Below are 24,530 nucleotides of genomic sequence, written 5' to 3'. Positions count from 1 at the left end.
ATGCATGTAAAGAAGCTGCGGAGACACCATCACGTGTTTCTCGACGCAAGCAGTGAATAGCCAGGCCTTTCCCCGGGAAGGAACAACCACGGGAAGGGCAGCATCCTATGAAGGAAAGCCACCTATGCCAAGCATGGTATCCATCCACAGACAGCTGTTTCGGGGTTTTTACCCCTCACCAGTGTGGAGTAGGAATCTGGCTATTAGGAGCAGTGCCTAGTAAAAAGGCTATAAAGGCACAGATGATTGGCCTCGGGGAGACCAAAACATCCAACACCGCGGAGACACCATCACGTGTTTCTCAACGCAGTGATTCCAGAACACTGCCCCCATCCCTTATGGGAAATATGCAGATGCATGTAAAGAAGCTGCGGAGACACCATCACGTGTTTCTCGACGCAAGCAGTGAATAGCCAGGCCTTTCCCCGGGAAGGAACAACCACGGGAAGGGCAGCATCCTATGAAGGAAAGCCACCTATGCCAAGCATGGTATCCATCCACAGACAGCTGTTTCGGGGTTTTTACCCCTCACCAGTGTGGAGTAGGAATCTGGCTATTAGGAGCAGTGCCTAGTAAAAAGGCTATAAAGGCACAGATGATTGGCCTCGGGGAGACCAAAACATCCAACACCGCGGAGACACCATCACGTGTTTCTCAACGCAGTGATTCCAGAACACTGCCCCATCCCTTATGGGAAATATGCAGATGCATGTAAAGAAGCTGCGGAGACACCATCACGTGTTTCTCGACGCAAGCAGTGAATAGCCAGGCCTTTCCCCGGGATGTTTTGTCCATAGTTGTAGGCTGATGGCCCAAAAGTGGCATGTACAGTAGAGTAGGACCCATCAGAGGGAGGTCACCTTGCCATGGTTGATGGGCATACATAAATTGGCCAATTTATGTGCTAAGAACCTTCATTTTCATCTATTACTGTAAGTTATTTTGTAACCTTGGACAGATCTGTGCCTTGCCACAATTCTGTCTCTGAGCTCCTTGGCCATTTCCTTTGACCTCATGATTCTCATTTGGTCTGACATGCACTGTGAGCTGTGAGGTCTTATATAGACAGATGTGTGCCTTTCCAAATCAAGTCCTATCAGTTTAATTAAATACAGCTGGCCTCTAATGAAGGAGTAGAACCATCTCAAGGAGGATCACAAGGTAATGGACAGCATGTGACTTAAATATGAGTGTCTGAGCAAAGGGTCTGAATACTTATGACCATGTGATATTTAATTTTTTCTTTTTTAAAGATATGCAAAAATTTCTACATTTCTGTTTTTTTTTTCAGTCAAGATGGGGTGCAGAGTATACATTAATGAGAAAAAAAGAACTTTTTTGAATTTACCAAATGGCTTCAATGAAACAAAGATTGAAAAATTTAGAGGGGTCTGAATACTTTCCGTACCCACTGTATATTGTTCCCTTATTTATTGCAAATTAGGTGATAGGCAACTCACCTGACGAAGAAGTGAAAGGTGCTTTGGGGCGGCGGGGACTTCACACTGACAGGTAACCTGTTTATGTAAGTGTTAATCTTTTATACTATCACCTAACTTACAGTAAGTAAAGGTACCGTCACACATAACGATATCGTTAACGATATCGTTGCAACGTCACGCTTTTGGTGACGTAGCAATGATCCCGCTAACGATCTCGTTATGTGTGACAGCGACCAACAATCAGGCCCCTGCTGGGAGATCGTTGGTCATTGGGGAATGATCAGGACCATTTTTTGGTCACTGATCACCCGCTGTCATCGCTGGATCGGTGTGTGTGACGCCGATCCAGCTATGTGTTCACTTGTAACCAGGGTAAATATCGGGTTACTAAGCGCAGGGCCGCGCTTAGTAACCCGATATTTACCCTGGTTACCATTGTAAAAGTAAAAAAAAAAAAAAAACAGTACATACTCACATTCTGATGTCTGTCACGTCCCCCGGCGTCCACAGGGTTAAAACTGCTTTCAGCAGGAGCGCTGCTAATGCACGCGCTCCGGCCGAGAGTTTCCCTGCACTGTGTCAGCACTGGCCGTAAAGCAGAGCACAGCGGTGACGTCACCGCTGTTACTGCCGGCGCTGACACAGTCAGTCAGGGAAACTCTCGGCAGCAGCGCGTGCATTAGCAGCGCTCCTGCCAAAAGCAGTTTTAACCCTGTGGACGCCGGCGGGGGACATGACAGACATCAGAATGTGAGTATGTAGTGTTTTTTTTTTTTACTTTTACAATGGTAACCAGGGTAAATATCGGGTTACTAAGCGTGGCCCTGCACTTAGTAACCCAATGTTTACCCTGGTTACCCGGGTGCTGCAAGGGGACTTCAGCATCGTTGAAGACAGTTTCAACTATGCCGAAGTCGTTCCCCTGATCGTTGGTCGCTGGAGAGAGCTGTCTGTGTGACAGCTCCCCAGCGACCACACAACGACTTACCAATGATCACGGCCAGGTCGTATCGCTGGTCGTGATCGTTGGAAAGTTGTTCAGTGTGAAGGTACCTTAAGGGAGCAATATATCCCATTGAAAGAGCAAAGGATACTAGATGTTATCTTTATTTAAACCATGTGAACTGGTGTCACTCTGTATTATGTGGTTTAGAGTCTTTGCTCTTGGATAGCAGCTACCTTGTCAATACTGGTTATATGATTATGATTAGCTCATTTACTCTGATTAAATAAAATAGTTTTGATATTTTCAATTTATACTTTTTCTGTTCTTTGTTGTTAATTCAGCACTTAAGTTGTTTTACCTTTCATTTTCTCCATGGGTATTTTTCTGCAGTTACTATTCATTTATTATATATAGCACCGTGCTTAGTTGCATGGTTTTCTCTTTTATTATGTATAACACCGTCCCTTTATTATGTACTATCCTCTCTTTTTATATATGGTGCCCTCCCTTATATAGCTTCCTCTGCTGTTATGTACAGCGGTGTCCCCTACATAGCATATTCTTGTTATTTTTGTGATTCACAGTGCCCTCTTTTATTACATAGTACCCTCTCTTGTTAGATATAAAATGACTGCTGATGGAGCAGCCGGTGACCAGACGACCAGTCTATCAGCTCCTCCATTAGAAAAGAGGCTTTCCCATGCTCCATCCGCCGTCATTGCTGTATGTAATAAAGACAGGGGGCACTATAAATAATCCGATATGTAAGGGACGGTGATGTATATAACAAGAGAGGGCATTGTGTAATAAGGGACAGCAATATACATAATAAAGGAGACTATATAAGACATATACAGTATGTGTGTGGCTATATATATCAGTAGCTTTATCGCCGTAAAAGGAGGGGGGATACATTTCTTACACAGGGGGCCCAAGCTATCAGTGTTCGCCCGTGTTCAAGTGTATAGTGCCAAGTACTGCTCATATAAGAGTATGGTGGCCCACTCTTGCACATTGGTGCTCACCGGAGGACCCTCCTGTGAGCCAGTCCAAGCCTGATCTCTACTCAAATGTCTGACAAAGAATGTGTTTCATTCTCTCTACATATTGATCGATTTGCTCCTTCACTCCTGACTTACTAGTGCTGACAATTCTCAGGGATGGTCTCTCCTCCTGAGTGTGCATACAACAGAAAGCTATTAATCACTCACTTTGGAGGGTGTCGAGGACACACTCTAATGCCACGATAATGTTTGTAATAAAAATCCTCATAGCAAATCCATACCTAAACCACATTCAGGGCCACTTTTTAAAAAATTGGGATTCTAAGCGGAAAAAAAAATGGGGTCCCATATGATAAAATATTGCACCACCAACATTTTACAGAAGGTACCGTAATTTTAGCCATTAAACGAGCGCATATGATGTAAACAATGGTCCTTCTATACTACCACTGTGGTTTCTGGCTTGCAAAGGCTGAAGGACATTTTAGGAATTGAAAACCCTGGACAATTGCCCAGTTTGCCTTCTCCCTCTACCCAATGCCAGCCCTGCCAATGATGTTTTTTAATAGGATTGGAAGTTCCTTAACTCTACTGCTTTAAAATGAGCATGTCGTCTCTCTTGAGATGTCTGATTTAGAAACTAACTGAATTCCTCATAAGATATAAATTCGGGAATATCTTTTTAAAAAACTCTTCTTTTTGTTATGCAATGGTCTCTGCCAGAAATGTACGCAAAACCTGCATAAGGACCTGCACAGATAAAGGCACATGATCCTGGAGCCAGACAGTAGAGCAGCAAGGCTTCAGAGAGGACAGTGTGAGCTGATGAGTAAAAGTATGGAGTCTGGCCTGCTAAGGTTTGCACTTATTTGGATGGTTTGGTGTCTGAATTTATTTAGGGATCTTGTCTGTGTCTGTAGTTATAAGGTCTAGTATGTTTCTTTAAGAAGACTGAAATAGTTTATTTGCTTATTTGGTTCAGTATGGAATCTGAATTTAATCTTGGGTCTGTATTTATTCAAGGTTTTTCTGGCATCTGTATTTCATTTAGTTTAATATAATTAATCCAGTTTACAGCCATTTACAATTAAAAGCTTCAATCAGGACTTTACTGAGGTATATAGAAAGACACACTAAGTCCACAAAAAAATCCAACTTGTTTTAAACAAATATTTCTTACTCATTGTTTAAAGGGAACCTGTCACCCCCAAAATGGAAGTTGAGCTAAGCCCACCGGCATCAGGGGCTTATCTACAGCATTCTTTAATGCCATAGATAAGCCCCCGATGTAACCTGAAAGATGAGAAAAAGAGGTTTGATTATACTCACCCAGGGGCGGTCCCGCTGCAGTGGGCGTCGCAGTCCGGTCCAGGGCCTCCCATTTTCTTACGATGATGTCCTCTTCTTGTCTTCACGCTGGGGCTTCGGCGTAGGCGTACTTTGTCTGCCCTGTTGAGGGCAGAGCAAAGTACTGCAGTGCACAAGCCCCAGGAAAGGACAGAGAGGGCCAGCTCCTGTGCACTGCAGTACTTTGCTCTGCCCTCAACAGGGCAGACAAAGTACACCTGCGCTGGAGCCGCAGCATGAAGACAAGAAGAGGACATCATCCTATGAAGATGGGAGGCCCCAGACCGGACCGTGACACCCATCGGACCGGACTGCAGCGGGAACGCCCCTGGATGAGAATAATCTAACCCTTTTTTCTCATCTTTCAGGATACATCGGGGGGCTTATCTACAGCATTACAGAATGCTGCAGATAAGCCCCTCATGCCGGTGGGCTTAGCTCACCTTCTATTTTGGGGGTGACAGGTTCCCTTTAAGCTATGAATTAATTGTTCCTATTCATTGCTTAATCAAAACTTGTTGACTGATTTGTGGAATCGAGTAGCTTTTAAATATCCTATAATAAAGTCCAGTAGGTTTTTTTTTTACTGGAATTGACTGTGAGATGGAGTAATTATATTACACTATAATTTGCTTATGCAGGGGGTTCAAACTGGATCTGTGTCAAAGCTAGTAGTGGGATGATGTTGCAAGTGTGGTGAGCTGAAATGTTCTTATTTTAGCTATCTCTATTTAATCTATGAATCTATGAATTAATCTAGGGTCAAATATTATTTAGGGGTCTTGTCTCCGGTCTGAACAAAGTTAGGAGTGTGGGATAAGATCTCATTGTAGATAGTGGTCTGGTTTGAGGTAGGAATTGATTTAGTGGTTTGGTATGGTGTCTGAAATAATCTAGGGATGTGGTCTGGTGTCTCACTTAAGTAGGTTGCTATAGAAGCGAGTGTCCAAAGAAATCTCTGACTTGTGGTCTTCCAGTCACATTTACTAATAATCACAGGTGGCATTTAAATAATCAATTTTGGACATGATCAATTATGCTGTAGCGCAGGTGCCATGACTGACACCTGCTTGTAGAACGTTTTTATTTTTTCAGTATATACATATATTCATTACGTAAACTATGGGGCAGGTCACAGAGGGATCAGTGACCTGTTAGCAGTCTTCATTATGAATACCTAATTAGTGCACCACATAAAGACCCCCCCTCCAGGCCGCCCCAGGGCACAGGCATATCATTAACTCAAAACTGAAAATAAAGATTAAACAACAACCACAAGATGGATTTCATCAACCCAGGTATCATTGTAATCAGTATAACGGCATTGACCTGACGATGTCTGCAGGTTATTGTGCACAATCATGCTGACAGGTTCCCTTTAAAAATAACCTTTCCTCAGTATGAGCATATCAAACTGGCCATGTCATGTAATAGTGGCTACTCCTCTCCAATGCGGAGATATTAGCTCATAAAGTATAGGTTATAATTTATGTTATAGTCCAAGTAGTTGTTACCACAGATTTGTCTCTGGTGGTGTGTACTTCTTCTCCTGTATGAAGTTGACCAATCATAAGTAGTAAGGAAAAAAAAACAAATGCCTCTCCTCACTGATCTCAAGTAGCTACTACTGACTGTTCCAGATCTAATCTCACAGCAGTTAGTGTTTAGGGAGGGTCAGAATTGACAGGACTATGAGATGGGTTCAGAAAGGGTTAGTAATAATATATAACTCAGCTCTGCTGCATCTCTACACAATAGCTGCAGAGATCAGTGACAAGATTGGTCAACCTCATGCGGGGAAGAAGTACATGCCCCCAGAGACAAATCTCTGGTAACGCCCAGTTGAACTATAACATAAATTATAATCTAAACGTTACAAACTAATAATTCTGCAACAGAGAGGAGAAATTAAAGAATGAAAACAATGTTTTACTCAGCTCTGCAGCCACTGTTCCATGATGTGGCCAAGTAACATGCACAAGCTGGTGAAAGGTCCTCTTTGAGGTGCATTATCACTGCATGATTATCATGAACCTAAATTCCTAGGAATACTCGTTTCAATATTCATGCAAAATAAACAGACTGCAGTTCACCCAGCGAATAACAGACTTGAAATTACCTTTTAGTTTGCCCAAAAGATCATAGTTTTCGGCAGCGCATCATCCTGAGTAAACAGGACCTGCACTGCCCACAACAAAGTCAGCTTATGCAAACTGAACGATCTGGTACTAGCTATTTCTGCTCCGTGTAAACAGGCTATTAAACAACCATTGATCAGCAAACAAGTAGCTGGTATTGCATTGAATATTATATTTTGGTAATACTATTATAACATATATTTGTTACAGATCATCAACCAATTATTGCAGATGGGTAACATAATCACTTACCATATAAACCAAAGCAACAGCGTTGTGCATCTGAACTGAGGTGAAAAAAGGTCCCGAATTTTACCACGATCCTCCTATAAATGTGAAAAAGCTTTAGGTTTATTACTGTATAGTCAAACCCTGATCAAAAGCCTCAAATATAGCAGATCAGAAAAGCATCTTTAACTTCTATGTGAGTCGCCCACCAGGGCAGCGGGGTACTCGGTACCATGTCCGGTATTAAAGGGGAAGTCACGGTGGCGGCGACCCAGTCCGTGGCCCTGGGCGCCCAATAAAGGGGACGGTCATTTATGGGAAAAGTGTTTATAAGTCTGTCGTGACGCCACCTGTGGTGTTCGGTCAATAGTGGGACCAACGCTGCGTTAAAGGGGTCCTCTGGGGGATTTTATTGCAGCACCGATGGTACACTTCCCCAGGTGAAGCGGGGTCCCCAGGGGTCCTAAGGTGTATGGTGGTGATGACGGTTGCCGATAAATGAGTAAAGGACACAAGTTGTAAGTCTTTACCTGGTTTACTGTAGTTGGCAGGCCACAGTCAAGGGCACTGGCAACAGGTACATAGGAGTACAGGCAGCCCAGAAACAAGCGGACTCCCCTTGGCAAGTCAGGTTAGGAGCCTTCCACTCTGCGCTTGCTTAAGTCCCTTGCTGCCTGAAGTGTTCCAAACAAGGTCCTAATTCTTTCAGTTCTTTCTCCTGTCCTGGGACAGGTACCTGTATGGCAGGCAGCTTGAGCCGTACTTTCTGGGGTCTCTACACGGTGACTCCAGGCTCCAGGAGGCTGCTGTTCCACAGACGTAATTTGGGCAATGTCTGTATGATCTTATGCCCTCCGGTTCTGTTGAGTGTCCTGTAGTTCCACTCTAGCCTCGGGCTTCCGGTACCCGGTCTCTGCGCACTGACACCTCGGAGGCCTATTCTCAGCCTCCTTGAGCCCTGAATCTCTCCTCTGCTCCTTTCCTGTCTGTCCTCGCTCACAGACTTTCTGTACAAACTGAACTAGCTCCTCCTCCAAACCAGGATCTTTATCCAGGGAAGCTGCCCTAAAACAGGGTTTTGAGCTCCCCCTCCTGGTCTGGATTTGGAAGGTGTTGTGTGTGTTATAACCTGCCAAAGGGAATCTCACTTGTCTCCAGGCATAGCACTACCCTCCCCGAGAGGAAGGCAGCACTACTGTGGTACCCGAACTCCTGGGGTGCCACATGTGTGCTGTCCTTATGTAAATTGGACAGCATATGGACAGCACACAGACAATACAACAAATTTTTACACATGGACCAATGGTGTGCTAACTAAAAATCGTGCACTATTCTGATCCATTTTTTTGGATCAGACTTGCCCATTAGACACATCTGTGGCATCTGTTGTTTTTTTACAGGATACACTGGAATTATTAACATAGAAAACTGTGTTACTGTTACGTACGCTGCGCACGCTGCGCATACTTACCCGGCTTCTCCCGTCCCTCTGCGCACTCGCGTTCCTGTCCAGTGCCGCTCTGCTTCCTCCTTTGCCGGCTCACGGCGTCCGGTCCCTCTGCGCATGCGCAGTCGCGTCTCCTACATCGCAGAGCCTTCTGGGAGGTCGCGACCCGGTGGCTCCGCCCCAACATGGCGGCGCCCATCGGGTATTTCTTCCCGGCGTCTCCCTAGGTAAGACGCCTTTGCTTTGTAGGTGCACTGTCTGCCGTCAGTGTCCCTATGCCCTAGGCTCCCCTGCACCAGTGTCTTCTCTCAGCCCAGTCTTTACTTTGTCTTAGTGTCCTGCCAGCCCGTGTTCCTGCTGTGTCTTGCCTGTCCGTGTTCCTGCTGTGTCCTGCCTGTCCGTGTTCCTGCTGTATCCTGCCAGTCCGTGTTCCTGCTGTGTCCTGCCTGTCCGTGTTCCTGCTGTATCCTGCCAGTCCGTGTTCCTGCTGTATCCTGCCAGTCCGTGTTCCTGTTGTATACTGCCAGTCCGTGTTCCTGCTGTATCCTTCCAGTCCGTGTTCCTGCTGTATCCTGCCAGTCCGTGTTCCTGCTGTATCCTGCTAGTCCGTGTTCCTGCTGTGTTCTGCCAGCCCGTGTTCCTGCTGAGTCCTTCCGGTCCGTGTTCCTGCTGAGTCCTGCCAGTCCGTGTTCCTGCTGTGTTCTGCCGTTCCGTGTTCCAGTCATTTTCAGTTAAGTCTTGTTTTCCTATTATTCCCTGCCATCCTTTTAGCCTTTGGTTTCCTTCTTTATCTTGGGTCGCCCCTTTGGCTCTAGCTGTTGTGTCTCCATTCCCCCGAGGTCCTGCTCCTAACACTCCCTGTATAGGGGGTGATTCCATCTGGTCCGCTCGACCCCGGGGGCTCTAGAGTCACGACCCAGAGGGTCCACTCTCGGATTTCTGCCCGAGTACTTACAGTTACATCTTGTAATATTTTTTAATTAATGATTTTTAAAAACAGTTGCCAAGGATGTCAAAAACAGGCAAACAAATGACATACAGAACACAATGTGGGTGACAATACAAATAAAAAATTGTCTTTTTTTCTGGAAAAATAACCTAACAATTTTACATATGCTATTCTGAACCTGGTCTTATCTTATAAAGAAATTACTCATTGCTAGGATATGCTATCACTTTATGATCAGTGGGTGTCTGCTGGGTCCAAAAGTATATAGTTAGGTTAGAGCTTCTCAATATTTTTTCTGTTAGTGCCACACCAGCCAAAACTTACCGTAGTAATATCTGGACCACACAATTGGTGATAGTCCATAATCTTACAATTTGTCTCCTTAAAGGGGTTTTCCCACGAAAAAAGGTTAATTTAATCAATAAATCTTGGAATAATAATAATACGTTCCACAATTGTATGTGTTGATAAAATGTCCCTGTGCTGAGATAACCTTATACATGTGCCCCTGCTGTGTACTGTGTAATGGCTGTGTCTAAACGTACAGGAACATGGTCTGATCATACTATTAGTTTGAGTCAAAAGACCTGTAGCAGATCCGAGCAAGGGGGTTCATACAATGACTATGAAACACGGACATACCAATTCAGCCTTACTCAGTAGTACATTAAAGTGGTTATCCAACCTTTTAAAAAAAACTCAGAACTTGGGCCCACCATTAAAATACCGTGAGTGGTTGATAAAGGCTTAAAATGATACCCCCAAAAAATCCAGGTCAACCTATGGTAGAGTATTCCAAAGACTTATGCTTGTTGGGGGGTCCTGTTGGAGATTTTACATTGGGACCCATGAGCTTCAAGTTATGCCATTGAGAGGGACATTTCACCAATGAAGCCTGTCAAACTTAATTAAAAATGTATTATTTATAAGTATTTCTCGAATTTTCAATAATCAAATATATCAATATAATCAATCAGTTTTACTATATTTTAAATAATCTACTATATAATTGTCTAAGGGGTACTTCCGTCTGTCCTTCTGTCTGTCTGTCTGTCTGTCACGGATATTCATTGGTCGTGGCCTCTGCCTATCATGGAAATCCAAGTCGCTGATTGGTCGCCGCAAAACAGCCACGACCAATCAGCGACGGGCACAGTCCGGAAGAAAATGGCCGCTCCATACTCCCCGCAGTCAGTGTCCCCGGTGCTCCGCTCCCCGCAGTCAGTGTCCCCAGCGTTCCGCTCCCTGCAGTCAGTGTCCCCGGCGCTCCACTCCCCGCAGTCAGTGTCCCCGGCGCTCCGCTCCCCGCAGTCAGTGTCCCCGGCGCTCCACTCCCCCTAGTCAGTGTCCCCGGCGCCCACTCCATACTCCCCTCCGGTCACCGCTAACACAGGGTTAATGCCGGCGGTAACGGACTGCGTTATGCTGTGGGTAACGCATTCCGTTACCGCCGCTATTAACCCTGTGTGTCCCCAACCTTTTACTATTGATGCTGCCTATGCGGCATCAATAGTAAAAAAAAGTAATGTTAAAAATAGAAAAAAAACAAAAAATCTGCTATACTTACCCTCCGTTGTCCGCTGAGACGCTCGCGCCTGCTGCCATCTTCCTTTCCCAGCGATGCTTTGCGAAATTACCCAGAAGACCTAGCGGTCTCGCGTAATTTCGCAAAGCATCCTGGGAACGCAAGATGGCGGCAGCCGTGCGCCCATCTGCACAGCGCCGTTGGATCCCAGGAGGCGGAGAGACGGGACGCTGAGGAGCAGCGACCAGAATGGTGAGTATGTTAAACCACAAGGGGCCCTCGGATCGTTAGGTGAGTATGTTTATTTTTTATTTTTTTTAACCTGTGACATACGTGGCTCGGTAATATACTACGTCACTGGGCAATATACTACGTGGCTCTGTGCTGTATACTACAAGGCTGGGCAATATACTACGTCGCTGTGCAATATACTACGTGGCTCTGTGCTGTATACTACGTGGCTGGACAATATACTACGTGGCTCTGTGCTGTATACTATGTGGCTGGGCAATATACTACGTGGCTGGACAATATACTACGTCGCTGTGCAATATACTACGTGGCTCTGTGCTGTATACTACGTGGCTGGACAATATACTACGTGGCTGGACAATATACTACGTCGCTGTGCAATATACTACGTGGCTCTGTGCTGTATACTGCGTGGCTGGACAATATACTACGTCGCTGTGCAATATACTACGTGGCTCTGTGCTGTATACTACGTAGCTGGACAATATACTACGTGGCTCTGTGCTGTATAATACGCGGCTGGGCAATATACTACGTGGCTGGCCAATATACTATGTCGCTGTACAATATACTACGTGGCTCTGTGCTGTATACTACGTGGCTGGACAATATACTACGTAAATGGGCAATATACTACGTAACTGGGCAATATACTACGTGGCTGGGCAATATACTACGTCGCTGGGCAATATACTATGTAGCTGGGCAATATACTACGTGGCTGGACAATATACTACGTGGACATACATATTCTAGAATACCCAATGCGTTAGAATCGGGCCACCATCTAGTTTTGAAATAAAAGGTAAAGATGGAGAATTAAAAAGAGCATGTATTTTTTTCTCACTGGCTTCAATGAAAAAGTGGTTATCTATTCTTGATACAGGAAAGATATATATCTTTGTACCGTGTTAGCCAGTAGGTAAAAAAATATTTAGAATTGAGAGTCCTCAGTGGTTGATACATTTTAATGGCTAACTGAAAAGATGGTGACAAATTGCAAGCTTTCGAGACTACACAGGTCTCTTCATCAGGCAAAGACTAATACAAAATCTGAAGAAACACATACTTATACACAACACAGCAAAGAAATAATTCGATAGATAAGACAAGTGACGCAAAGCAGAATGTGTCTCATGGATTTATGTCTTTTTACATCAATTAAAGAATTTGTTCCTCAGACCTTGTGGGGGCATCACAACACAGAATCAGACCCCAATCAGAGGACAATAAAACTTTCACACTGCTTATCAATGCACTGTTTCAATATTTATGCCCACAACTGTTTATCACTTTCCCATAATGATAGTTCTGCTTCAAGTCACTTATCTTATCTATTCCATTTTTTCTGTGCGGTGTTGTGTATAAATATGTGATTCTTCAGATTTTGTATTAGTCTATGCCTGATGAAGAGACCTGTGTAGTCTCAAAAGCTTGCAATTTGTTACAATCTTTTCAGTTAGCCATTAAAAGGTATCAACCACTGAGGACTCTCAATTCTAAATATTTTTCTATCTATTCTTGGGGAGCAAACAAAAAACAACATATTTTTACTATCAATACAATGGATTTAAACACAGCACCCTTTACTATCAGCTCTGCACCAACCAATACAGCATTCTTACCATGGGAGAAGATATGCATACTCACCTGCCTGGATAAGATAAGTTTCCCTAAAGGCATCGGAGCACCATTCTCTGTTGCTATACGCTTTAAGGTAGCGAGAGCTTTCTCCTGATTTCCAGACAGGACATCATATCTAGCGCTCTCCGGTAACCACTATAAGGTAACATATATTGACCAAGTTGAGTAACATAAACTAACATAAATAGTAATTGTCGGCATAAGGATGACTCTTTTACAAAAGAGAGATTATATAATAAAGAGATCTGTTCCCTAAAACGTCCTTAATGCATCCTGTGTTGTTAAATTGTAAACTACGTCCTTAATATGGAATGAACATTACAAATGCTTGAAAAAGTCTAATTTAGTACATAGTTGCTAAATACTTACAAAACATAAAATTGCAAAGACTATCAGTGGCACAGCAGAAAAAATCAGGAGCCAACGCCATCCTAAGGTGGGCATCACAAAGATAGCCAGCAGAACTTCAAATACTGTGCCTACTGCCCAGAATATCTAGCAATAGAAAACAAATGTTATTTTATATGAAAATTTACATTTAATGGTTAAAATATGCTACATTTGACACTGTGGATCATCAGCTCCTCCTCTCTATGCTCCGCTCTATCAGACCCATTCTCTTGGGTCTCCGCCTACCACTCTGACCATTCCTTTGTTGTATCTTTTGCTGGTTCTTCTCCTCTCTTCTTCCCCTTACTGATGGAGTCCCTCAAGGTTCCATCATAGGCCCACTCCTCTTCTCTCTATAAACTGCCCCTATTGGATAAACCATCAGAAGATTTAGTTTCCAGTACCATATGCTGATGATACCCAATGATATAAACAAAAACCAAAGAAAATATAATAGGGTCTTGGAAATTTTTGGGAACCGAATATGAAACAAAAAAAAACCTAAATAATTTTTAATCAATACTTCTAAAAGTCCAATATCCCAATTATTCCTTAAAAAGGGAGTTGGTATAGGGTCTAATGAAGATAGCCCATGTAATTTATCAATCAAGATAGAAAATTATATGATTAATATATCCAATAGCTATATAAAGATACCGGAAGAGTCTAGGGAAGATAGGTTGTGTGTTACCCTATATAGATCGCTTACCAGCAGCAGAGGTTGGCACCCTGGGTAGCGAATTGGCGCCCCCACTCCACATCGACTGACCCTCCCTGGCCCTGACCAGGACTCCTTAAAGGGAACCTGTCACCCCCAAAATCGAGGGTGAGCTAAGCCCACCAGCATCAGGAGCTTATTCCAGAATGCTGTAGATAAGCCCCCGATGTATCCTAAAAGATAAGAAAAAGAGGTTAGATTATACTCACCCAGGGGCGGTCCCAGTCCCGGTCTGGTCCGATGGGTGTCGCAGTCCGGTTTGGCACCTCCCATCTTCTTACGATGACGTCCTCTTCTGGTCTTCATGCTGCGGCTGCGGAGCAGGCGTACTTTGTCTGCCCTGTTAAGGGCAGAGCAAAGTACTGCAGTGAGCAGGCGCCGCGCCTCTCTGACCTTTCCCGGCGCCTGCGCACTGCAGTACTTTGCTCTGCCCTCAACAGGACAGACAAAGTACGCCTGCTCCAGAGCCGCAGCATGAAGACCAGAAGAGGACGTCATCCTATGAAGATGGGAGGCCCCGGACCGCGACGCCCACCGGATTGGACTGCCCGCCCAAGTGAGTATAATCTAACCTCTTTTTCTCATTTTTTAGGATACATCAGGGGCTTATCTACAGTATAACAGAATGCTGTAGATAAGCCCCTGATGCTGGTGGGTTTAGATTTTGGGGGTGACAGGTTCCCTTTAACAAAAGCCACCACCAAACACAAAATAAAGTGCTTTTAGTGCAATTTAGTCCATTTATACTCATATCTCAGTGTGGTAGAGAGAAGGGATAACCAGACCCTAGGTCACAAGGAATTTGAATAATGTCTAGAAGTATCTCTCAATTAAATGAGAAGGAAAAAAGGCAGGAAAGAATGATCTGATATCAACCACTCACATAGAAATATGCATGGTCCCAGAGGCACAATGGCATCATATCCCCACCAGCACCAGGGGTCCTTAAAAGCACCAATGTAATAAGCAGCCAGAAATAGATAAACACTTATCTCAAAGGGGCAGTTGCCCCATCCCGACACGTTTCCCCCAATATTACCAGTCCAAAATGAGGTTCATCAGGGAAGATGGCAGCAATGAGCTACAAGCAGCATCTGTCAATAGGGCTGTTCTTTCTTTCTGCAGCTCTGTCTGTATAGATTAGCTTATAATTCATCAGGGCATCATGGAGACCTAATATGTGGATGCTAGATAGGGATGTCCTGTTTACACATCTATGTTGGTGAACAACCTATTGTTCTATCATGTTAGCAGTTCTTAATGAGTGCAGACAAGCATTACTCTGAAGTTTGATAACTACAAGAAAAAATGTAATTGCTCATAACCAAGATTTATTTGAACAATTAACTGAAATAATCTAAAATATGAATAATAATTCAAACTCATCCGTAACAGAGTATCCTCACTCTTTAATAAATCTTGTAAGCATTCAACCCTTCTCCAGTTGTCTTAAAGGACCTCTCTGGTGTTTTGTTTTTTATTGTCCCCTCTGTTAGCAATTCGTGAGTGTATAAAAATTCTTACCTGTCTTACTTGTCTTCCGTTTCCAGCACCGCTCTGGCCTCTCCTCCATCATGTGACCACATTTGTCATTTGACGGCCCACACAGCAATTTTTGTGTGTATCTGACATCACTTTCTCAATTTACAACATAAGTTCATAAGACTCAGATCGAGACGCTCCCACTTCATAGTCTGGGTCATATAGATTTACATTGCGAAAGTGTCTGCTGGTCCACACAGAGGGTGTTTTGAGATCTGGATGGTCACAAATGCTGTCACATGATCTAGAAGAGGACCAGAAGAGCACTGGAAGGGGCAGAAGACAGTAACCGGTAAGTATTTTAATGTACTCACTACAGACGCATTACATAACTGATTGCTAATGGAGGGGACACTAAAAAACAAACAAACAGTGGAGTGGTACTTTGATTTCCAAGAACTCTGTATGAAAATGTTAAAAAAAACACATTCTCACCTCTATCAAAAGTATACACTTTGCTCTTGATTTCATAGGAAGAAACTCTGCATACAGTGTCACTCTGGTCAATAAAAAAAAAAAAAAGAGAGAGAGGTGTAGATTTAAGGTAGATTTAAGGTTTATTCAGACTATGTGGTCAAATCACATATGACATCTGTTCCTGCGGGGGACACACTACAGATTGAAAATCAAGGGTGTAGACTGTTACTTCCATTTAATTTGCATCATAAACAGTTATTGACGAGATAGGAAAATGTCATTAAAAATGAAAAAAAATGAGATGTAATAAAATAATAAAAATGTTTTATTTAGAAAATACAGAATAAACTAGAAATAAAATCCATACTCAATATTTTGATAAGGTATTATTCAAAAGCAGATCAACAGCACACTCACGACTGAGGGACACCTCCAATTCCAAAACCAACTAGCCCCCTGAGTACAATAATCCAGCTGTAGACAGGCGCAAATGCACTGAGGATTCCATAATACAGTGTCCAAAATACACTGATCTTCAGACCCTGGAAAGAAATGGCGCCAGCAGTTGTCAAAAAAGGATAATCCCAATAGAATTTGATCAAAACATTAACAAATTACCAAATGACCCGACAGTATGACTTACAGTTTTCCTACCATACTGGTCTGAGAGATTTCCCCAAAGGGATGAGCTGGACATCATCCCAATAAACACGACCTGTTGAGAAAGCAGAACACAAACATCAGCAATCTTTGTGTCCCAGTGTCCTTTAAATCCCTTAAGGTGGCATCTTTCCCCCGCAGGTCTGGAAGTAAAGTGACAGATTTAGTTGCTTATTTGCTAATCTATAATGAAGGGAATGAAAATTTGTGATCAATTATGCAAATTATAATTTTTATTTAATTTTGCATTTTATGTTATCATCATAAAGTGTCATCCCAAGAAGAAGCCTTTCTATAAAGCATAAAGAAAATCTACATACAGTATAAATGGCCACATTCATAGTGGGCGACAGCATATGTACTGTAACTAGCACAACGGATTGAGATTTTTAGTAAAGAAACATGTTTAGCTGCCTATAGATTTGAGGGTTGACACGACACAATTTAAAGAAGAAATTGATATGTTTTATTATTACTTTTTAAGACACAGTTAAAAATTCAATTACCAAGGGCATTGTAGTATAAATTTATCACAGAGCCACTGCAGCTAACAGTTTTATATTCAATAACTGCGCCAGCAGAGCTTTGTGCTTACACAGGATAAGTGCAAGTCCTCAGGCGCATATTACGTCAATGCAACACCTGGAATTAGATCCAAGAAGTGGTCAGTGCATCTGCTTACCGATGTGAGCAGAGCAACCTGCCAACTGGGTAATCTCCATTCACAGTGGAGCTGTGGAGCCAGGATACTAAGAATCATCATTTCCATTGCATCTGCCATCTACATAAATCAAGAGGCAAAGGATTAAAGAGGAAGATGCATCAAGAAGGACAAACAGAGAGACCACCAAGAAAAATTGGCAATAAAGTCACATAGAAATATCAAAGATAAAATCTATGAATATTAATTGTCATCACAGATCCTGCGCGCCTGCGCGAAAAGGACCTTCCATGACGTCACGGTCATGTGATCGCGACGTCATCACAGGTCCTGCGCGCCTACGCGCGAAGGACCTGCCATGATGTTACGGTCATGTGACCGCGACGTCATCACAGGTCCTGCGCGCCTATGCGAGAAGGACCTGCCATGATGTCACGGTCATGTGACCGCGACGTCATCACACCCTGGGACCGGAAGCTGGCGACAGAACTACAAGGGGCCTTCGGATCGAAAGGTGAGTATATGTTTATTTTTTATTTTTTAACCTGTGACATACGTGGCTGGGCAATATACTACGTAGCTGGGCAATATACTACTTGGCTCTGTGCTGTATACTACGTCACTGGCCAATATACTACGTAACTGGGCAATATAATACGTAACTGGGCAATATACTACGTGGCTGGGCAATATGCTCTGTGCTCTATACTACATCGCTGGGCAATATACTACGTGGTTGGGCAATATACTACGTCACTTGGCAATATACTACGTAGCTGGGCAATATAGTACGTGACTGGGTAATATACTACGTGGCTGGGCAATATGCTCTGTGCTGTATACTACGTCGCTGGGCAATATACTACGTGGCTGGGCAATATACTATGTAGCTGGGCAATATAGTACGTGACTGGGCAATATACTACGTGGGCTGTGCAATATACTACGTGGCTCTGTGCTGTATACTACGTCGCTGGGCAATATACTACGTAACTGGGCAATATACTACGTGGATGGGCAATATGCTCTGTGCTGTATACTACGTAGCTGGGCAATATACTACGTGACTGGGCAATATACTACGTCACTGGGCAATATACTACGTGGCTGGGTAATATACTATGTGGCTGGGCAATATACTACGTGACTGGGCAATATACTACATGGCTGGGCAATATTCTACATGGCTGGGCAATATACTAGATGGCTGGGCAATATACTACGAGGACATGCATATTCTAGAATACCCGATGCGTTAGAATCGGGCCACCATCTAGTCTATGAATATTGATCAATATTGAGAAACTAATATTATTTATGGACATAACGTTACAATAGAAAAAAATAGACTCTTTTACAACAACTTGGAACCCATTCACAAACTTTGCACATGTAGCACAGTTCAGGTCTTGCATCTTCTTACCATTGCCTTTTACACATTAAGTGTTTATTTGTAAAACAGAAAGGCATGTATGCATAATCACATACTCGCGCCCGCAGCTCCTGGCACCAGAAAATGTTCACAACACTCAATGTACGTAATGTGAGGATTCAAAAGTCTGCAGTCACATAGCGTGACTGCGGACTTGAAAACCTAAGGCTGGACAGTTCCTTGCTGGATACTGTGCTAGTGAGGAGCTTGCTGTGACATGACTCAAAGGCATGTAGGTATTTGCCAAGGAATTAGGCATGTCAATGTGCATCCATATAAGGGTTGGTAGCTTGGAACACTTAGATGAAGCATTAGCCTATGTATGCTCCTTGTGAGAGCCTCTCTTGGGGATCGCAGTTCCTTTTCAGAGGTTGTAGTTAGTCGCTGTGAGTCTAACAACAGAAGCGACTGCAGAACTGTGAGGCCTTGGACGTGTGTGGAGAACAGAGTCTCCTTGTGGCAGGAGTTCATGGCAGGTGGAGATCGGCATCTCAATCATGTTTGTGAGAGGCCATCTTGGTCAGAAACCATGGCTTTATACCCTGTGAGCCACTTTCAACTTTGAATGCTGGTTGCGAGTCACATGTCAAAAATATATTAAACTACAAAATAAGAAATCATGAGTTTGCAGATATGTTACTATTAAATTTGGCAAAAGGGTATTCTACCATCCAACGTGGCATGGTGGCATCTTTCTGTAATATTGTGTGGATGTTGTTTTGTACCGAGTGCCATATTTAGGGATCTTTGACAAGCCACTTCATAGGGACTAACACAATAGATGAATGAAAGATAAATATTGATCATTTACAGTGTTGGCACCATTGAAATTGTTCCAGAAAATGAAGATTTCTCCCATAAAATTATTGCAGTTATACAAGTTTTGTTATACACATATTTATTTCCTTTGTTTGCTTTGAAACAACATAAAAAATTTAGAAAAACAGGCAAATTGGCCATAATTTCACACAAAACCCCCAAAATGGGCACAATTGTTGGAACTTTTCCAAAATTGGGGGTAAACGACTTTGTTTCAAGCACGTGATGCTTGTTTAAACTCACCTGTGACAAGTAACAGGTTTGGGCAATATGAAAATCACAACTGAAACCAGATAAAAAGAGGAGAAGTTTACTCAACCTTTGCACTGTGTGTCTGTGTGGGCCACACTAAGAATGTAGAACAGAAAGAAGAGATGGTAACTACCTGAGGACTTGAAAACCAAAATATTTTTTTTTTGGGGGCATTCTTTGCGTCTGGAGGAGAGAAGGTTTTTCCACCAACATAGAAGAGGATTCTTTACTGTTAGGGCAGTGAGAATCTGGAATTGCTTGCCTGAGGAGGTGGTGATGGCGAACTCAGTCGAGGGGTTCAAGAGAGGCCTGGATGTCTTCCTGGAGCAGAACAATATTGTATCATACAATTATTAGGTTCTGTAGAAGGACGTAGATCTGGGTATTTATTATGATGGAATATAGGCTGAACTGGATGGACAAATGTCTTTTTTCGGCCTTACTAACTATGTTACTATGTTACTATGTAAAATTGTTGATAAATATCAAAAATAGCAAGGTTAAAAAATCTTGATGTTCCTTTGTCCACAGGGTGCAACATAATCAAGAAGTTTACAACCAATGGCACAGTAGCTAATCTCCTTGGACGTGGATGGCAGACAAAAAATGATAAAAGGTTGAAACGCAGGAGTGTCCGGATGGTGGATGAGTAGCCCCAATCAAGCTCTCCTACAGGTTAAGGGTGCATCAGTGTCAGCAAGAACTATCTGTCGACATGTGAATTAAATTACACGCAATGGCAGGAGACCCAGGAGGACCCCACTGTTGACACAGAGACATAAAAAAGCTAGACTGCAGTTTGCCAAAATGTACATGAGTAAACCAAAATCCTTCCTGAAAAGCATCTTGTGGACAGATGAGACCAAGATAGAGCTTTTTGGTAGAGGATATGATTCTACTGTTTAGAAAGCTAGGTTTGACCCCAAGCATACTTCAAGAAGCACCCAGAAATGGATGGAAACAATGCGCTGGAGAGATCTGAAGTGATCTAGGGCAGCACGGTGGCGCAGTGGTTAGCACAGCAGCCTTGCAGCGCTGGAGTCCTGGGTTCAAGCCCCACTAAGGACAACATCTGCAAAGAGTTTGTATGTTCTCTCCGTGTTTGCGTGGGTTTCCTCCGGGCACTCCGGTTTCCTCCCACATTCCAAAGACATACTGACAGGGAATTTAGATTGTGAGCCCCAATGGGGACAGCAATGATAATGTGTGTAAAGCGCTGCGGAATATGTTAGCACTATATAAAAATAAAGATTATTATTATTATTATTATTATAAGTGATCAGCAATGAGCCTGGATATAAATCCCATTGAACACCTGTGGAAAAATCTTAAAATTGCTGTTGGGAGAAGGCGTCCTTCAAATATGAGAGACCTGGAGCAGTTTGCAAAAGAAGCGTGGTGCAAAATTCCAGTTGAGAGGTGTAAGAAGCATGTTGATGGTTATAGGAAGTGATTGATTGCAGTTATTTATTCCAAAAGTATGCAGCCAAATATTAGGCTGAGGGTGCCAACAATTTTGTCTGGCCCAATTTTGGGGTTTTGTGTGAAATGTCCAATTTGCCTTTTTTTGCCTCAATTTTCCTTACAAAACAAGTGTAATAACAATAATTTTCTGGGAGAAGTACTTCATTTTCTGGAACATTTTCAGGTTCAAAATAAACAATATATTATTTATGTATTTAAAAATAAGGCACTTTCTTTAAATGCAGTTAAATTTAGTACTGTGATATAACAGTTACTTACCCAGGCCAGTCCAGTGAGGATTGACAGTTTCCACTGGAATTTCCCAAATCCAATAGCTTCCACGGCATCTTCCACCATAAATGTGTCTGTGAGGGAGAATAAAGCAGACTCCGACTGAAGGCATTGACTACTAAACAGGAGGCAGAGATGATTTATCCTTGTCAACTGATTAAGTAAATCTGTCGAACACAAGACTTTAGGTAGAATTTATCAAGGGCTGTGCAAAAGAATTTTGATAAAAACCTGTATTATATGAGCATCTTCACATTTATCTGATTTATGTCATTCTCACCAATTGTTTTAAAAGAGGAATGGGTTTAATCTTAATAAATCCCAGACTGCTTTATAGCATAAATCATATTTTGTGCAAAATAATTACAATCAAGGATCTTGAACTTTTTCTACTCATATTCTATCTACCACATGTTTTGATTACTTATTCTACACAGCTGTCACTGTCAATAACCTGCATATAAAAGGCATTATCGTTGTATCACATGTACAGATGCCAGAAAATGTAAGTGGACCCTTTGGAATTACCTATACTCCTGCATTGATTATTAGTAAAATGTGATCTTATTGTTATGTAAGACGCAATTGTGGACAAACCAAAAGTAACTAAACTAATAGCATGCAAACGTTTGTACTGTTCATGTCTTTTATTGAGCACATTCAATAAACATCCCCTTTGCAAGGACATAAAGTAAGCAAACATCTATGTTATTAACTTCTCCAATAGCCAATTGGAAAACAGTGCTTCAGTTAAGGAGATTAGGAATGTGGGTATTGTGCCCATTATAAAAGGGCACACAAAGCCTGGTTACTGACAAATCTGTTCTTCTCAAGAAAAATTGGTTTGAGTGAGCCATGCCTTGATGCATATAACAATCTGAACACCTCAGAAGATGTGTTATAGAGACACATGGATCTAAAAAAAAGGCTACAAAAGCAGTGGCTTTCCTGGAGGGACTGGGGCTGCTGAGGCTGAGTGAGGAAGACAGAGAAGGCTTAGAGGCTCCTATCACAGAGGGGGAGCTGGGTCGGGCATTACAGTCTATGGCTAATGGGAAGGCGCCTGTAGTGGATGGGCTACCCGCTGAAATGTATAAAAATATGGGGGAGGTGTTAGTTCCCAGATTAAAGGTGGTTCTAGATGAGGCTAAATGTAGAGGTGCAGTGCCCCAGAGACCTGGTCGTTGCAGTATGACGCTCTGCCACTAAGGGGAGTGATGGTACGTCTGATGGCACTAAAGGAGTTCTCCTGACCAGGTATCACCAGAACACATTACACTTCACACTCCGGCCACTAGGGGGAGAAAAAGGCTTTATTTATTGGGCCACTCCTCACCCCTAAAACTAGGGGTTGGGGAGGAAGTTAGTCAGAAGCTGACTGGGTTGGACTCAGGCAACATCCCGTGGCAGGGGGTGTTGCAGGGAGAAGACACAGGAGGGTCCCTGTCAGGCGTGGGAACCTGGCAGGTGCCAAGCGAACAGAACGTACCGGAACCGCACCTGCACTTCCTTGCGGTGGTATCCTAAAAAAGAGACACGAAGGGAAGGATATTTTGGAACAGTGTAAACAAGATCAAGCACAAAGGAGTACCAGTAGGAGTCGTGCCGTGAGACCGAGGCAACATCCTACTGAGGCGCATAGCCGGTGGCCGGAACACCGCGGGAGTAACTGACTCTAGGCCTTACTTCGAACTCCGCAGGACAGTTAATTATAGGTTGGCTGTCTACCTTAAATTTCCTACGAAGACATAGGGGGCAACAGTGGGAGAGGGGCGTCTCTAGGGTCCCGGAAGACCTCCAGGCCTTCCCGTCATACGGGTGCGTCCTAGCCATAACATATCTGGGGGACGAGAAACTAGTAACATCTGGAACTAAAGAGAGAGAGAGCTGTAGAGAACGAACGAACGAGAACAGCAGTTGTGAGGACTATTCCGAATGCTCAGCAGGGTAGGACTACAACACACAGGCACTATTGGTGGGCAACGATTTCCATCTGCGAGGGAAACTCTGGAAGTGCCCATCGGACCAGCCGGTCTCTGATAGCCCTGTTAAACGTGCTCTGGATTGAGGATCCTGAAGTCTTCAGTAAAGAGGTAAAGAGACTGCAACCTTGTGTCCTCGTTATTGCCTGCACCTCACACCATCACCATCCACCATACTGGGAAGCCCTGGGGACATACTTCACCTGTGGGAAGGTATACCATCCAGCTGCCATTCCATCACCCCAGCAGACCCCACAGCAGCGTCGGTCACCCTGACCGAACACCACAGGTGGCGTCACGAACCCCTGACAAACTGCATCACCTTTATTGGACGCCCCTTAGCAGGGTCGCGGACCGGGTCTAGCCACCGTGACAGCCTCAGAACTGAACCAGAGAGGCCCGAAACCGAGAACTCGTGGCCCTGTGTCTGGGGGCAATCCAACTTGGCATCACGAACAGGATCCTACTTAAGCCTGAGAAGCAGGTCATGTGTGCCTTGGAACTGTGACTGAAATGTGTTGGACTGTGATTTATTGCAAAGACTGTGTACTGCTATCTGCTGCAAGATTCCCGCCAAAACTGCCGCCATTATAGCGCCACGAGGAGTGCAAGAGAAGAAGGGCGTGGAAGTGGGTGTGAAAGAACTGAAGAGCGCGAAAGATAATGGCCGCCCAGTCTAAGTATTTTTGTATCCTGAGGGCGGGCCAGTCAGCCGCTGAGGTCCACCTTCTCATCCTCTATGGAGTGTGAGGACAGTAGGGACGGAGCCACCCCCGAAAAAGAGCCCGGGAAGAAGATCCAGAGGAGGGGACAAAGATGGGGACTTCCAGGCCACCACATGGACACGACCCGGCCAGGCGCAGGCCTGCACCACCCGCAGCGACCCCGGAGTCGCCGACGCTGCAGAGATCGACCGCTGTGGAGCTGCCTGAGGGAAAGCCCGGCGGACGGAAGCCTGATGGCTGGGTGGCCGCCGCTGA

The 24,530-nt window shown here is 43.7% G+C and overlaps 1 protein-coding gene across 1 annotated transcript in view; it reads right to left on the bottom strand.

Annotated features, from left to right (window-relative positions):
- Window positions 1-24,530, bottom strand: part of SVOP (SV2 related protein) — a 137,450-nt gene that overhangs the window by 14,680 nt on the left and 98,240 nt on the right. The window contains exons 3-10 of the mRNA XM_069759596.1: window positions 21,557-21,642; window positions 17,332-17,430; window positions 16,633-16,704; window positions 16,407-16,531; window positions 16,008-16,071; window positions 13,292-13,417; window positions 12,929-13,057; window positions 7,130-7,203 (exon numbers count right to left, since the gene is read on the bottom strand). Coding sequence (XP_069615697.1) covers window positions 7,130-7,203; window positions 12,929-13,057; window positions 13,292-13,417; window positions 16,008-16,071; window positions 16,407-16,531; window positions 16,633-16,704; window positions 17,332-17,430; window positions 21,557-21,642 — 775 coding nt within the window. The remainder of the gene's footprint in view (window positions 1-7,129; window positions 7,204-12,928; window positions 13,058-13,291; window positions 13,418-16,007; window positions 16,072-16,406; window positions 16,532-16,632; window positions 16,705-17,331; window positions 17,431-21,556; window positions 21,643-24,530) is intronic.

Source organism: Ranitomeya imitator, chromosome 1, assembly GCF_032444005.1.
Source record: "Ranitomeya imitator isolate aRanImi1 chromosome 1, aRanImi1.pri, whole genome shotgun sequence".
NCBI lineage: Eukaryota > Metazoa > Chordata > Amphibia > Anura > Dendrobatidae > Ranitomeya > Ranitomeya imitator.
This window is presented reverse-complemented; position numbering and strand designations above follow the sequence as displayed.